The sequence below is a fragment of the Balaenoptera ricei genome, chromosome 16, assembly GCF_028023285.1.
Source record: "Balaenoptera ricei isolate mBalRic1 chromosome 16, mBalRic1.hap2, whole genome shotgun sequence".
Taxonomy (NCBI): Eukaryota; Metazoa; Chordata; class Mammalia; order Artiodactyla; family Balaenopteridae; genus Balaenoptera; species Balaenoptera ricei.
In genome coordinates, this window is record NC_082654.1 from 32519661 (window position 1) to 32535722 (window position 16062).

The window sequence follows — 16062 nt, forward strand, 5'->3', positions numbered from 1 at the left end:
GCTTGAAGGCGAGAATTGGGCCATGTTCTCCCAGGAGGCAAAGGTTTCAAAAAAGTTAAAAAGTCAACACAAAATAATATATTCCTTTTCCTTCAGATGTACTGCAATACTTCCTAGCAATGTCTGGAATGGAAAGGGCCCTTGGCTGTTCCCAGCATCCCTGGTCACCTTCCTCCCTTCTGTGGCACCCTCCTTTCTCTTCCAGCAGCTAGATCCAAGGCAAGGGATTTGGCTCAAAAAAGTCCAAGATGGGCAGCCAGTGCCAGTTCAGCTATAGGGCATCCAGGTGAGAGTCTAGTTTGTTCTGAATTTGGGTTTGGAGCCAACAAATGACCAAGTATTACTCTGCCATCATTGTACAGTCATGTATTTCCCTCAGGAAACTGAAGGGGCAGGGAAACTGCAGTCTGGGCCATGGTTAAGGTAAGCCAGGATCCTTGATTCTACCCACTGCTGTTTTCCAGAGACAAAGGGAATGAAGAGCTCCATATAGTTCACAAATGGCAAAGCCAGAATTTAAGCCAGATATGATTACTACAGGGCCTGTGCTCTCTCCAGGAAGTTCTTTCTGTGACATTGGGTTAGGCCAGGAGACCTTGGGAGAAACTCTTCTGCTGGGGTTTGAGAGGGGAGTAGAATCTCCTTCCTTACATGTTGATCTACTTTTCTGAAAAAGGGAGAAAGAATGTGAAGGTAGACAAAAGCTCATTGTTTCTTTGAATGATATCTTAAAGTGATTAAGTGAGATAATGGATCTATTAGTCAATAATTGGAACTCAATTGATGGTAGCTAACTTAGCAGTATACTAATAAACTATGATTACTATCATTCTTGGTCTCCAAGACTGAAATATGACATTTGAATAATGACTAGATCAAGGGGCACCTCTTCTATTTCTGCTCAAATATTTTATCTTATTCTGGAAAATCAAGAGAAGAAGGGATTTGGAGTCAGGATTCAAATGGTCCCCCAACGCTTCAAAATGTAATGAAAATGATGCTATCTTCTTGTTTCCTTGGGACTCCCTAAGTTTCTACTTCCTAAGTGTCTTTATAGAGGAAAATCCTTACCCAAGACATCTAACTGCTGCTTCTCCTTCTTCTGACATCTGAGAAGCCACCTGTGGCAGATCCTAATGGGTGCCTACCCAACAGCCAGCCCCCATCTCCTGGATTACAGATTCCTGATTATACCTAGTAAAGGAAAGCAGTTTGCTCAGGAAGACTCCCCAGTTTCAGGGGATGAACAATGATTAGTCTAAACCAACATGGTAACCCATTCCCCTTTATCATGGATTGGTTCAGAGGTGTGCATTTTACCAAGTTCTGGCCAATGGCGTCTGAAAAGATGTTTGTTGGCACTTCTGCAAAGTTGGAGAGAGATGTATGTGAGATAAACTTCCTTCTTTCCTATGCTGGCTTTGCATGTGAAGACATAATGCTTAGAGCAATAGCTGCCATCTTAGCACCACAATAAGGCCAAGAAAATAACTGAAAAGCTGAACCCAAGGCCTGACATAATTAAGCTAAAGAACTAACCCTGAATTATCTACCTCAAGGCTTATTACCATGTGAGAGAAAAATAAATCCTATTCTTTAAACCCTTTGTAGGCACATGTTCTGTAATTTGCAACCAAAAACCATTGTAGCAAATATATCATCATGTCACAAACTTACCCCGAAATTCCCTTGGGGGGGTGGCAAGAAAATCCCATTGAAGGAACAGCTGGAATAAGGGCAGTAACTGGTGTTAAAGAGTTGAAGGATGCTTCGCCGGCATTGTCGATAGTTTCCAGTGCCACGGATTTCAAATTCAGGGAATGGAAGAAATGGAAAAGTCGCCTCAAATCTCCTGGTGCAGGGAGCCTCATAAAGGTCACTCATGTTCATTTTCCTCCGGTATCCAGAGTGAAAGCATGGGTCACGGATGGTTCCATTTGTACCCTGAATAGAAAAATCACTTGAAGGCATCATGTGCAAATGCTTTGAGTACAAAAGCACCAGTCTGACTTCAATAATGTGCAGCAATTGAAAAATAGCCAGGCACTCAGCACTGGCATCAATATGCCCCTGCTCTGCCTTTTTTACCCTTGGGTAACAGTCATATTTGTGTAACAGGCACCAGAAGTGGTATCAGATGTAAATGAACTTTTGCTCTTCATAGAAAGCTAATAGAGTTGAAGCTGGGCCCAGAAGTTCCATTAGCTTGGAATGGCCCCTAGCGCTTAGTACTAATCATGTAGGTCAGAAGCAGATTCACAAGGAAAACTCTCAAGGCTCTCAAAATTCCGAGCCTAGGGTGGTTCTCTGGGGGTCTGCCTATATCCCTGGCCCTACCTCCAAGCCAAAAAGCAAAAGCTCCAAGAGCTGGAAGTGCCTTAGATCATTTAAGGCATGAGTATCAAAATGATTTTCAACCCACAACCCAGTATGTTCAAGAGAAGTAAAGGGGCTGCTGTGGATGAGAGGCTTCGTGGAATCTTAGGGCTCACTAGGCGTCTCTCAGCAGCCCCTCCTCCCATGGCAGTCATCTTATTGATAGTGTTTCTGAGAACCAGAGAGCGAGCTTTGGAGGAAAGCAGAGAACTGGTTGTCCCTTCAGTAGAGACAGGGAACAGCTGGATTTGATATCCTTGTTCTGTGTTTGTCAGGATGTGCTGGTACTTGCATGAGTTTGAGTATGTTTAACTTTTCCCGCCTTCAAAACGCAAAAAGTGTCTGGGGACAAGATTTGAAGTGTTGATCAACAAACTCTACATTTTCCCTGAAGTTTTTTTTCTCCTCCTCTCCAGGTTGTTTCTAACAGCTTTGTTTTCTGCAGTTCGTAGGAAATGGAGATTGAAAAGTGGGAAAGAGCTTAAAAACTGTGTGCGCACGCACACGCACACACACAATACACACACTACTGTAGCATGTACTTTTCATTGTCAGCCCCACAGGGGTGAGAAATTATTTCCAAAGAAAGGATTTGAGTCATGTCCTTGGAGACAGTGCAGTAAACAAATATAGGAGGTAGTGTCTGGATGGGACAATTCACAGGGGTTGACCAGATGTAGTTAGATATCCTGCCTGAAAAGGTTTGGAAAGTACAGTAACCAACTTCAGACCAGTTACTGAAATAGAAAGAGAAAACAAGGACGCGGGGGCTGGTGGCCCAGTTGTGGGGAGGGTGGTCTGGATTCAGTTACACTTGCCTGAAGATCCTTGGACAGTTTCTGCAAGAGGGCTTGATCCTTCCCATAGCACAAGAAGCTGTGTGTGTATACACCGTAGTTCTTGCCATAGAGACGAAAGTGCAGAGTGGTGTTAGAAGACTCAGTCGTTTCGTTTTGGGGCACAAAAGTGATTTGTGTAGAGGCTCCCCCAAGGTCTAAAGCTCCATAGGTTTCCTGAGTATCGCCTTCACTTGGTTTCAGGTTAAACCAACTCAATTTCTGAAAGACAGTACAGTCACCAGTGGTAGAAGGATCTGGACATCCCCCTTCTCATGCTATTTCTTGGACTCAGGGACTTCCTAAGACAAAGGAGCAGGAGGATAAGGGTGAAACAAAGCTCACCAGAGGTTCCTGAGTCTGCATCAGATCAACAGCAAGAAAACAGGGGCTTCAAAGACATAGCTCAGACTGCAGCAACATAGGAGCAGTTTACAAACACGAGATCTGGGGCCAGAAAGACTCACGTTCAAATCCCTACTCATTGGCTTATTAGCCATGTGACCGTGGGCAGAATAATTGCCTCCTCTAGGCCTCGATTTGAGGCTCTAAAATGAGAGAACACCTCATATGGTTATTCTGAAGATTAAATCAAACAGTACATGAAAAGTGCTTTGCATAGCACAAGACACATGGCACTAGGGAAATATTAGCTATCTTTATTTTTAATGATAGACTTAAAAATTTTTTTTCTGTATCTCTGTATATGGCTTCCTTATTCTCCAATAGTGAGAGTTCTTGTAAGAGAATTATACCTCTGGTGACCCCTGCAAATGTGAGGGTAAATTAATTTGTTCATTTATCCATCATTCATTCTGTCTAGTGATCCAAGTACTGCCTGAGATATCAATGGCATTGACCCACAGGGAGCCACCTCCATGGATGCTGTGAGACAATCACCTGAGTGAATCTGCCCAGCAGATAGTTGATAGTAATCCAGCCATAGGCACCTTCCTCTTGGCCAGTGATGATTCTGGCACCCTGGAAGTCAAAGGGGTAGCTGCTGATGCTGTTTGCCACCGCAGCCAGGATCTTGTCTGCCAACCGTTCATTTTCCATCCTGCACAAAGAGCTGAGGTTACTGGTTTTGTTTGAATAACTATGACTACCCATTGCAGCCAGAGCTTCCAGCCAGTTCCCCTAGGAAGTGAACCATAAACTCACTGCAATAAATAGAAGGATGGAGATCCCCAAACAGGGTTGTCTGAGGAGCCCTCCTTTGGGGAGAAGCATAACTACTCTTTCGGCCCCTCTTCTCCAAACCCAGATCCTTCCAATCCCTACGTAGGTTGGTCCTCTTAAAATACCATTTTGATTGTTGTTCCCTGGCTCCAAGAAATTATCAGAGTAATTTTAATTGCTGTGGTGGTGGTAGCTGGATATTGTTTGATCACCAAGCCTAGAGCTGATGTGTGCTACATTAGCCATTGCCGGTGGCTTCAAGCTGCTTACGTAGCCTCAAGGCTCTGCTTGAAGTTTTTAATTAGGGCTCTAGTAGACACCAAGTGGAAAACGTCCTGGGACAGATACCCAACCTCAGCTGGTGCCAGAGTGGGGTAAAAAATCTTTCTCATATTCTGCCTTGGTTTTTGGGTCTGAGACCTTGAGATCTAAAGAAGAAATCTTCCAGGGTTGTCACAATGAAGATGGAATACAATTGCTTCCAAGATCTAGGCAATATAATACTGAGAGTCTCTGGGCCAGAAAATGCTGCCTTCCAACTGGCATTAGACCCCAGTAATCTCTCATTTGAATGGCTTCCTTACCCTACCAACTGGCCTCCTTATCCCTAGTTTTCCTCTCCTCCAATCCACCTCTCTACCAGTGGCACCAGTTGTGTAACATCCTTTAATGGCTTCCCATTGTTTCCCAGATAAACTCCAAACTCCCTAGCATGGCCCACAAGGCACTTTGTGATCCGAATCTTGCCTTCTCAGAATCCCACTCAGAATCCTGGCTCTACCACTTGCCAGGTGTGTGACCTTTGGTGAGTTACTTAACATCTGTACACCACAGCTTCCTTAATCTGGTTAATAATAGTTAATAATACCTGTTACTTCATAGAGTTACAGTGATTTAAATTAAAGCACAGTGCTAAGAACATAGTAAGGGCCCAACAAATACAAGCTGCTACCATTACCATTGTCATTATTAGTATTAACTCTACGTACCCTACGTTCTATCTATGCAGAACTATCTAGAGTCCTCTGAACATGCCCTGGTCTCTCACATATCCCTCCTTTGCGCATCTATTAGAACACAAGATCCAGGAAAGCAGGGACTTATGCCTGACACATAACAGGTGCCAAATAAACATAGGTTATGGAACGCATGATGTCTGCTCTGCCTGTAATGCCCTTCCCTCTCCCCCCACAAGTCCTTCATGATTTGGCTCATGTATCCCCTCCTCTGGTGAGTCTTCTTGACCTCCTCCCATTCTTGGCAGGGACAAGTATGCTCCCATAGCAGCTCTGAGCACTCCTCTATCAAAGAATTTGTCGCCCTGTATCAAAACTCTGATCTTGGAAGATGAGTCACCTACTTCCATGTCCTGGGACAGAGCAGGCAGTCAATACAAACTGAATGAATGAATGAACAAACAAATGAACAAATAATGCCCACAGATACTAAATGGTGACCAGTAAAGATGTGCTAATTGTGATGATTTGTGTCTCGGGACGTCTGCGAGTCTCCTCTGGCCTTCCTCCTCCCAGATGTGGAATTGCTAAATCTGTAGCCCCAAATCCCAGAGTATAAAGGCTCAATCTTCCTCTCTTTGTGCCATCACTCTCTTGAATTCCCTGTGGGGAGATGAGCAAGAGGCCTTTTTTTTTTTTTTTACATACTTAAACTCCCATCATTATGCAAACTAAGAGTTTGGGAAGTTTACCCACTTACGGAGATTTTCTTTCTTAGGGGTGGACATTTAGCATGTCTAGAATTGGGGTGTTAGAGAAGTGTGGCATTCGCCCGTAACTCAGAGGCTCTAGCAACTGCCAAACCTATCTCCCTGCTGCTCTCGGTCCCTACAGGCTGCTATACCTGAGCAACCGCATGCCTGCCGTGGCTCCCAAGTAAACAGGTGTCTCTGTGTGCTGGGATGTTGGAATCACTTTCCTGGCTCTTTCCATGCATGCAGTCAGATAAATGTCTATTTCACTTAATTTTTGAGCAAATTCTGAGATTCCAGGACCTAGAGAAAAATGTAGAAGCAGATGAAAATTGTTTTTAAAATTAAGGACATATCTTCACATTATTAGAGAAAATAGTGATGTTTTTTGAGAAAATGCAAGGAGACAATTTCTTTTTGTGATATCTGTTAAGTTTTTGTACTTAGAGGGTAACACTGAATCTAGCCTCGGTAGGATTTAATTTCAGACCTCAAGCCGGGTCTGTCTGCTGTTCAATAATCTTGCCACTGGATGGCGCGATTTTCACATTCAATTGCATGCATAACTTTCCTAAAACCAGGCTCTCTCAGATTTAAATGGGGATCTTATAGATAACTACTCTATATAGCTGCTTTATGACGTTTCTTCCACAAAGTTGTAATTAACAACACTAATTCCTAGAAGATGGGAAAGGCAAAAGATAAGTCAGAACAAAAATTAAAATATGTACCAGGCACATGGGCTTTTACTGAAAAGACAGGAACAGCTACTAACTAACCCTAAAATTTCTGAAGCAATGTTTCTTCCTTTGTTAGAAGAAACAGGCATAGAACCCGTGTCTCCTCAGCAGTTTTTCCACTCTGATACCCTGTCTGCCTAGTAAAACTGTCCAGTTTTAGAGCCGTTTTAACTGCTGCTGTGGAGAGGATTAGAGCCAAGATGCTTTACGCTTTTTGAAGTTATTTAACAGTTAACAATTTTGGCTCGCTTTAAGCTAAACATCTACATTTTCAGTGCTTTATAGTGAGGATTTGCTTTAACAATAAGTAACCAGATATCTGATCCATATCTCATTCACCAAATTTTAAATAGCCTGTTTACTTAACTGTAATGAGAAAATCAGCTCCAAGTTATCAGCTAAGTGTTTTGACTCAAAAAGTTTGGCCTTCAATAACTGGTAGCTTTCAACTCACCTTTCTATTTAAATATTTGATTAGAGAACTCTCTCTTTTGAGAAGGGAAATATACTGCATTTATTAGGCCAAACACGCATGGGGATATGTGTCTCAGGAGACAGCTGCTAGGCTAACACAACAACAACACATGGAAGAAGGAATGGAAGGCAGTGAATTATTAAATAGAAGTCAATAAGATGAGGGATTTGGGTTTTAAGAAATATTTGAAGTACTACCTCAGAACTGATGGCGCCAAGTTCTGAGGACATCAGGCTACTGGGTAGAATGACTTGCTCTCTTGGAAACGTATCCTATCTCCAGCTTTCTTGATAAACTATGAAAATTAGTGGACCCCACAGGCCACCAAACTAAAAGTCAATTATCTTCTGGGGCCTAGGTTACCTGTCTGACCAAAACTAAACAGTGGGTCCCTGGCTCAAAAGGCCAAGAGAGATAAAGGTCAGAAAGGTGACGGTGCAGTGTGGTAACATTCGGTGCGGGCGGGAGTGTTGGGTGTGAGGGAGTGGGAAGAGCTGTTGGCCACAACTCTAACTTGTCTTGCAACCTTAAAAGAAAACTAACTAGGAAAAGACTTAATATGCAGTGCAGTGACTCAGAGCAGCAGGAAGCCTGCAGTGCAACTTGGAGGCCTAGATTCTTGTCCTGGTTCTGTTCCTCCTTGCCAGTCACTAGTCTTTCAGGTTTCTGCTTCCTTTTCTATAAAACAAGACTTCACTGATCCACAAGGTCCTTTTCTCACCTTAAGGGTCTATGGTTTGCCTGCCTATACAGAAGCTAAAGGCTTTTGAAAATTCCTTCCAAGCCATAGATTAGAGGACAAAGATTAAGAGCAGCAATCCTCTGGATCCACCAGCCTCAACATCACCTGCGCGCCTGTTAGAAGTGCAAATTCTCAGACCTCATCCCAGACCTACTGAACCAGAAACTCGGGGGCGGGAGGGAGCACCTGTGCTTTAACACACCCTCCAGGTGGTTCTGATGCAGGTTCAAATTTGAGAACCACTGGCTAACACATGGGTTTAAAGTTGGGCAGATCTTTGCACTGGAAACCACTGACAAAACGAAAAGACAACCTACTGAATAGGAGAAAATATTTGCTAATGATATGACCGATAAGGGTTTAGTTAAATTTGGGCAGATTTCAGTTTGAGCCCCAGTTCCATCACTTACTAGCTCAAGTAACCTTAAACAAGTGCCATAACTTCTTTCAACCTCAGTGCCCTCATTTTTTAAAAAGTGGGGATAATAATACATTCCTTAAAGGGAGATTGTGAGGATGAAATAACACATTTTCAGTACTAAGGGCATGGCACATAGAATTGTTCTGTTGATGGGAGTTACTATTACCCAATTATTTGAAAGTTTATTTTTCAAGGGCTTCATCATTAAGGACTGATTTCAGTACCGTTTTCATAATGATAATAAAATAGCAATTATTTATAAAATAGCAACAATAGCAGCTCCGCTGCATTCTCACTTGACTTCCCTTTTTCTCGTGTGTTTGTTTCACTTCCCATATGCCTCTCATGCTCTCATGCCCACTGTCTCCCGGTCCCTTTTTCTTCATCTTACCTTTTACTTTGCACTCTTCTATCTGAGTCACCACCCCTGTGTCATTCTCCTTTTCTGCTGGCCACTTATAGATGTACAAATTTGTGTGAGAAGAGCCCGCATCCAGCACGATCCCAAACTGAGGGCAAAACAAACCAAGAACTTATCAGCATTACATCATTCTTCTCCATATTCAGCTTGCAACAGAAGGAGACAAAGACATGGGTTTTCAAAAACACAGACGAGAAAGTATTTTAATTCATAGTGGGGGTAGGTTGGGGTGGAGTGAGTGCCTGGAGTTGTGCTGATCATAAGATCTACCAGGACACCAATCCCTCTAGAACTATGGCTCTCAGTGCTGGTTGCACATTAGAAATATCCAGGCCTTATCCAAGGTAGGGCCCAAGCACCCATATTATTAGAAGCTTCTCAGGTGATTCTAAATTGCAGCCAAGATTCAGAACCATATACTGAAGTAGTGGAGACAATATAGAGGGAGTAGAAAGCCATTAATCTAGCAGTTCCCAAACCTGTATGCACACTGGAATCATATTAGAATTATCTGAAGAGCTTCAAAGGCTACTAATGATGGTGTCTGACCCCCAGATTTGTGATTTAATTGGCCTGGTATGTGGCCTGTACTCTGGAAAAGAGACATGGAAAATACTAAGTGTGCTTGTTTTTAATTACAAATATAACTATAAATTGTATTCAATAAATTTTAAAAGATTTGTACTTTAACTTCATGCTTTTGGCTCTTAAGCATAGAAGGCAATGAAAGGAAGAATAAAGTAAGAAAGAAGGTGGAGGAGGAAAGGTAAAAAGACAATATGAGAAAGAACTAGGTGGTCAGAAGAGAAAGGGAGAAGAACAAAGTCACCACATCACATTTCATGAGGGCATGACATGCACCAGGCAAGTGCTGTGAGGAGCATTTTATAAGAATTATCTGACGTAACCGCTAGACCAGTACTATAAGGTACATACTGTTTTCATCCCCGCTATACAGATGAGAAACTAAAGTACAAAGAGGTTAAGTAATTTAGTCAAGATACAAAGTGATTAGGTGACGGAGGCTGGTTTTCGATCAGAGTCAGACCTTTCAGTGGGGCACCAATCTGAAAATTATTGTCTGGACCTTGCTCCTCTGCTCCTCTGTATAAGGAGCACAAGGTCTTGGGTCTGACTCTGATCCAAATCCAGGCTCCGTCACCTAATCACTTTGCCCGAAGCAAGCATGCGGGCCCTTTTCTTTATGGGGGCATAATGCTGATTACCGCAGGGAAGCCCCACTGTGCAGAGGGAGGCAGAGAATACTGCAGATGTAACGGAAGGTCAAGGACGCTCACACAGCAGCACAGTGATACTCCCTGGGGGGAAATGGAAGAAAACGTGACACCTCAACAAGCTCTACGTTTAGCTATCCGCACTGGTCCAGGGAGTTGAATTCTAATTCTTGTCTTCTTTTCTCCCTGGAGTTTTTAGGTTCTTCCCAGGTGATAAGACAATATGAGGGGATAGATGTAAAACAGCTGCTGACTTCAGCATCATCAAGTGGCAGATCGCAGCTCAGATGAGCGGCAAGAAAGGAAGCTGCAGACTCCTCAGCAACCAGGCTTGCAGTGAGATCAAACCAAGAACCGGCTTAGGTGGTGACCTTTGTGAGCAGACAGGGGTCTAACTGAGGTCTGGGGCCTTTGAACCCGTGGGAAACCTCTCAGGGTGGAGCAAAAGCCTCAGGGGTTTCACGGCAGAAAATCCTGCTGTTCCCTAGCAGGGTCCCTGAATTCTTCCTGGCAGAAGATGTTCTAACCACAGAAGTATATGATAAAAGATAGCGAGGCAGCAGCAGCAAGCAGCCTTTATCTGGAATCAGGATGTTCTATTCTGTCTACTATGTTGACATGAAAGATACTCTTCCAGTAGAGCAAAGGAACCAGCCTTGCTCCTATCAGCCTGTTTCTCTAAGGCCTTACACAGTGAGGTGGTTGAGAAAGGAAAACTTTTACTACATTTCATTTGGCAAGTGCTTGAGAAGGGCGGGTAGAGCATTGACATAGGAATTGAGGGCATTTCACCTTATGTATACAGCAGCCTGGAATGCTAACCTGTTGAACTGGAACAAATGTTTTTTGTCATCCAAATGGATTGCAGAATAAAAATTTGGCATCGCTTGCTGCTTTAGGGAAAGTTAAAGCTTGACTGTCTGAAAATTCTCAGTTTGAACATTCGGGGAGTTTGCCTTTCATTGTCACAAAACTACAAGCATATTCACTTTGGGGTTTTTTTGTTTTTTTTTTAACATCTTCATTGGAGTATAATTGCTTTACAATGGTGTGTTAGTTTCTGCTTTATAACAAAGTGAATCAGTTATACATATACATATGTTCCCATATCTCTTCCCTCTTGCATCTCCCTCCCTCCCACCCTCCCTATCCCACCCCTCTAGGTGGTCACAAAGCACCGAGCTGATCTCCCTGTGCTATGCGGCTGCTTCCCACTAGCTATCTATTTTACGTTTGGTAGTGTATATATGTCCATGCCACTCTCTCACTTTGTCCCAGCTTACCCTTCCCCCTCCCCGTATCCTCAAGTCCATTCTCTAGTAGGTCTGTGTCTTTATTCCCGTCTTGCCCCTAGGTTCTTCACGAGCTTTTTTTTTTTTTTTCTCCTTAGATTCCATATATATGTGTTAGCATACGGTATTTTTCTCTTTCTGACTTACTTCGCTCTGTTTGGCAGACTATAGGTCCATCCACCTCACTACAAATAACTCACTTTCGTTTCTTTTTATGGCTGAGTAATATTCCATTGTATATATGTGCCACATCTTCTTTATCCATTCATCTGTTGATGGACACTTAGGTTATGTACCAAAATGTTCATTGCAGCTCTATTCACTTGTTTTTCATAGCTGGCCCATTTTAGAGCTAGAAGTTCATTTCATCCAATCCTCTTATTTTATAGTAGAAAACTGTGTCCAGAGCAGTTTGACTTGCTGAATGGGTAGTAAAGATAGTTATACTTCACCTGATACATCTAGAGCCCCAGGAGCCACCAGCTTTTGCTCTCTTTCCCCACATAAGCATTTTCCAAAGCATGTTCCAGAGAGCACTAAGCCTGCAAGGACCTGAGTGAAGAAAGTTTGCCAGAAGTCTGGGGAATGCTGCATGCTCTCTCCCCATCCTGGGCTCACGAACCCACTAGGTAGTGACTGCTTCAGAGAAGTCTGACAGTGGAGAAACCCGCTTAACCTAGTTTAAACCAGCATCCCCCAGACTCAGTGACAACAGAATTCTGTTTTAAATAAATATTCCATCCTATAGAAATGCTTTGTGAAATGCTGTGCCTTGTCATGCTATTACTCGTACCCAATGTTTCTCGGTAGCTCATATTTAAAACATTTCTAAAAGCCCCTATAAGTATGTCCTTCACATCAAAGAAAAATCAAAGATTTGAGTAGTGAGGAAGAGATCTGATATCCCCTTAATATTATTATTTCAATATGACTTTCTCTTTTAAGAGTACTATAATTTTATTAAGTAACATCTAGAAAATGAAAGGAAAAGGAAAAAAAAGACATCTAAGATTTCACCAACTAGCCCCAACGTTCATTTACAGCACTATTTACAATAGCCAGGTCATGGAAGCAACCTAAATGTCCATCAACAGACGAATGGATAAGGAAGATGTGGTACATACATACAATGGAATATTACTCAGCCATAAAAAGGAACGAAATTGGGTCAATTGTAGAGACGTGGATGAACCTGTCATACAGAGTGAAGTAAGTCAGAAAGAGAAAAACCAATATCATATATTAACACATATACATGGAATCTAAAAAAATGGTACAGATGAACCGATTTGCAGGGCAGAAATAGAGACACAGATGTAGAGAACAAACGTATGGACACCAAGCAGGGGAAGGAGTGGGGGGGATGAACTGGGAGACTGGGATTGACATATATACACTAATATGTATAAAATAGATAACTAATAAGAACCTGCTGTATAGCACAAGGAACTCCACTGTCCAGTAAAAACTAACACAACATTGTAAAACAATTATATCCTGATAAAAAAAATAAAATTAAGAAAAAAAAGATTTCACCAACTAGACATCACTGTTCTTTTTATTTATTTCCTTCTGGTCTTTTTTAATGCATGGTAATTTTTATATAGTTGCAATCATACTGTGTATAAACTTCATCTTAAGCTAGTTTTTGATCATACACATGATTTTATCAACCATAACTGATCTTCATGAGCTATGCTGAGTGAACAGAAGCAGTGGTCTAGAAAGAGGGTCAACAGAAATGATCTTGCTTCGTTCATGAGACACCAGTGTGCCTTGGTGAAGATCTGGAGATGTGGGTAGCAACAGAGCCCGAGCTCAGGGAGATTGGAGGCCATGTGGAAGTGGGGCAGATCCTGTCTTAGGATGGAAATAATTCTACCTGTGCAAACGTCACAGGTCCAGGCTTCTGAGTAAGTCTCCTTCAATGTGAAAAGAAAGAGAAAATTGGAACAGCAGATGACGTACTTCTACTCATTACTCAGCAGAAGTGGGATGTTCAACCCTCTCCTCATTCAGAAAACACCCACCCTCACACTAGCGTACTCTCAGTTCCCCACTAACCACGAGGTTTCTGTTCCAGAGACTTTGCCCAGAAAGCCCTTCACCTGAGATCCCAGCCTTCCCTGACCTTCTCAGATCTGAGTCTACCCTCCTAATCCATGTCTCAGACAACCTGTATTTTCCCTCTAAAGACAGCACTTGCCACAATGTGTAATTACATATTTACGTGGCTATTTGATTAATGTCTGTCTTCCCTATTAGATCCTAAGCTATATTAGGGCAGGTCTGTGTTGCATACTATGGTATATCCAGCATCCACAATGGTAGATCCTATTATATGTTAGGTACAAAGAAGGAATTCAACAGACAACTGTTGCTCAAAACACATGAATGAATAAGGGGAGTTAGAACTATATAGTCCCTAAACTCCTTCCAGTCCTAAAAGATGTTAATATACACAGTCTAATATAAAGTAGTGCCATGGGGCTGAGGTCCACCCCTTCCCCACAACAAAAACCCCAGAAGCCAGGTAACATGGGCAACGGTGTGAATTAACTTCTTTTGGTCTCTTCAGACATACTGGTCCTTTAGAATCTTTCTTAAAAGTCCCTGTAGCTTTTTTTTTTTTTAATCAAATTTATACACATCAGTGTATACATGTCAATCCCAATCGCCCAATTCATCACACCACCATCCCCACCACCCCCCGCGGCGGCTTTTCCCCCTTGGTGTCCATGCGTTTGTTCTCTACATGTGTGTCTCAACTTCTGCCCTGCAAACCAGCTCATCTGTACCATTTTTCTAGGTTCCACATACATGCGTTAATATACGATAATTGTTTTTCTCCTTCTGACATACTTCACTCTCTATGACACTCTCTAGATCCATCCACGTCTCAACAAATGACCCAATTTCATGTCTTTTTAGGGCTGAGTAGTATTCCATTGTATATATGTACCACATCTTCTTTATCCATTCATCTGTCGATGAGCATTTAGGTTGCTTCCATGACCTGGCTATTGTAAATAGTGCTGCAGTGAACATTGGGGTGCGTGTGTCTTTCTGAATTATGGTTTTCTCTGGGTATATGCCCAGTAATGGTATTGCTGGATCATATGGTAATTCTATTTTTAGTTTTTTAAGGAACCTCCATACTGTTCTCCATAGTGGCTGTATCAATTTACATTCCCACCAACAGTGCAAGAGGGTTCCCTTTTCTCCACACCCTCTCCAGCATTTGTTGTTTGTAGATTTTCTGATGATGCCCATTCTAACTGGTGTGAGGTGATAACTCATTGTAGTTTTGATTTGCATTTCTCTAATAATTAGTGCTGTTGAGCAGCTTTTCATGTGCTTCTTGGCCATCTGTATGTCTTCTTTGGAAAAATGTCTATTTACGTCTTCTGCCCATTTTTGGATTGGGTTTTTGTTTCTTTAATATTGAGCTGCATGAGCTGCTTGTATATTTTGGAGGTTAATCCTTTGTCCGTTGATTCGTTTGCAAATATTTTGTCCCATTCTGAGGGTTGTCTTTCCGTCTTGTTTATGGTTTCCTTTGCTGTGCAAAAGCTGTGAAGTTTCATTAGGTCCCATTTGTTTATTTTTGTTTTTATTTCCATTTCTCTAGGAGGTGGAGCAAAAAGATCTTGCTGTGATTTATGTCAAAGAGTGTTCTTCCTATGTTTTCCTCTAAGAGTTTTAGAGTGTCCGGTCTTACATTTAGGTCTCGAATCCATTTTGAGTTTATTTTTGTGTATGGTGTTAGGGAGTGTTCTAATTTCATTCTTTTACATGTAGCTGTCCAGTTTTCCCAGCACCACTTATTGAAGAGACTGTCTTTTCTCCATTGTATATCCTTGCCTCCTTTGTCAGAGATTAGTTGACCATAGGTGCGTGGGTTTACCTGTGGGCTTTCTATCTTGTTCCATTGATCTATGTTTCTGTTTTTGTGCCAGTACCATATTGTCTTGATTACTGTAGCTTTGTAGTATAGTCTGAAGTCAGGGAGTCTGATTCCTACAGCTCCATTTTTTTCCCTCAAGACTGCTTTAGCTATTCAGGGTCTGTTTTGTCTCAATACAAATTTTAAGATTTTTTGTTCTAGTTCTGTAAAAAATGCCATTGGCAATTTGATAGGGATTGCACTGAATCTGTAGATTGCTATGGGTAGTATAGTCATTTTCACAATACTGATTCTTCCAATCCAAAAACATGGTCTATCTCTCCATCTGTTGGTATCATCTTTAATTTCTTTCATCAGTGTCTTATAGTTTTCTGCATACAGGTCTTTTGTCTCCTTAGGTAGGTTTATTCCTAGGTATTTTATTCCTTTTGCTGCAATGGTAAAAGAGAGTGTTTCCTTAATTTCTCTTTCAGATTTTTCATCATTAGTGTATAGGAATGCAAGAGATTTCTGTGCATTAATTTTGTATCCTGCAACTTTACCAAATTCATTGATTAGCTCTAATAGTTTTCTGCTGGCATTTTTAGGATTCTCTATGTATAGTATCATGTCATCTGCAAATAGTGACAATTTTACTTCTTCTTTTCCAATTTGTATTCCTTTTATTTCTTTTTCTTCTCTGACTGCCATGGCTAGGACTTCCAAAACTGTGTTGAATAATAGTGGT

The 16062-nt window shown here is 41.8% G+C and overlaps 1 protein-coding gene across 4 annotated transcripts in view; it reads right to left on the reverse strand.

The window, feature by feature from the left end:
* Positions 1–16062, reverse strand: part of ENTPD1 (ectonucleoside triphosphate diphosphohydrolase 1) — a 125309-nt gene that overhangs the window by 23196 nt on the left and 86051 nt on the right. For all 4 annotated transcript variants that reach the window (XM_059899700.1, XM_059899702.1, XM_059899698.1 and 1 more), the window contains 5 exons: positions 8872–8989; positions 6255–6405; positions 4113–4272; positions 3195–3434; positions 1678–1944 (listed from right to left, as the gene is read on the reverse strand). In XM_059899700.1, coding sequence (XP_059755683.1) covers positions 1678–1944; positions 3195–3434; positions 4113–4272; positions 6255–6343 — 756 coding nt within the window. In that variant the 5' untranslated portion in view covers positions 6344–6405; positions 8872–8989. The remainder of the gene's footprint in view (positions 1–1677; positions 1945–3194; positions 3435–4112; positions 4273–6254; positions 6406–8871; positions 8990–16062) is intronic.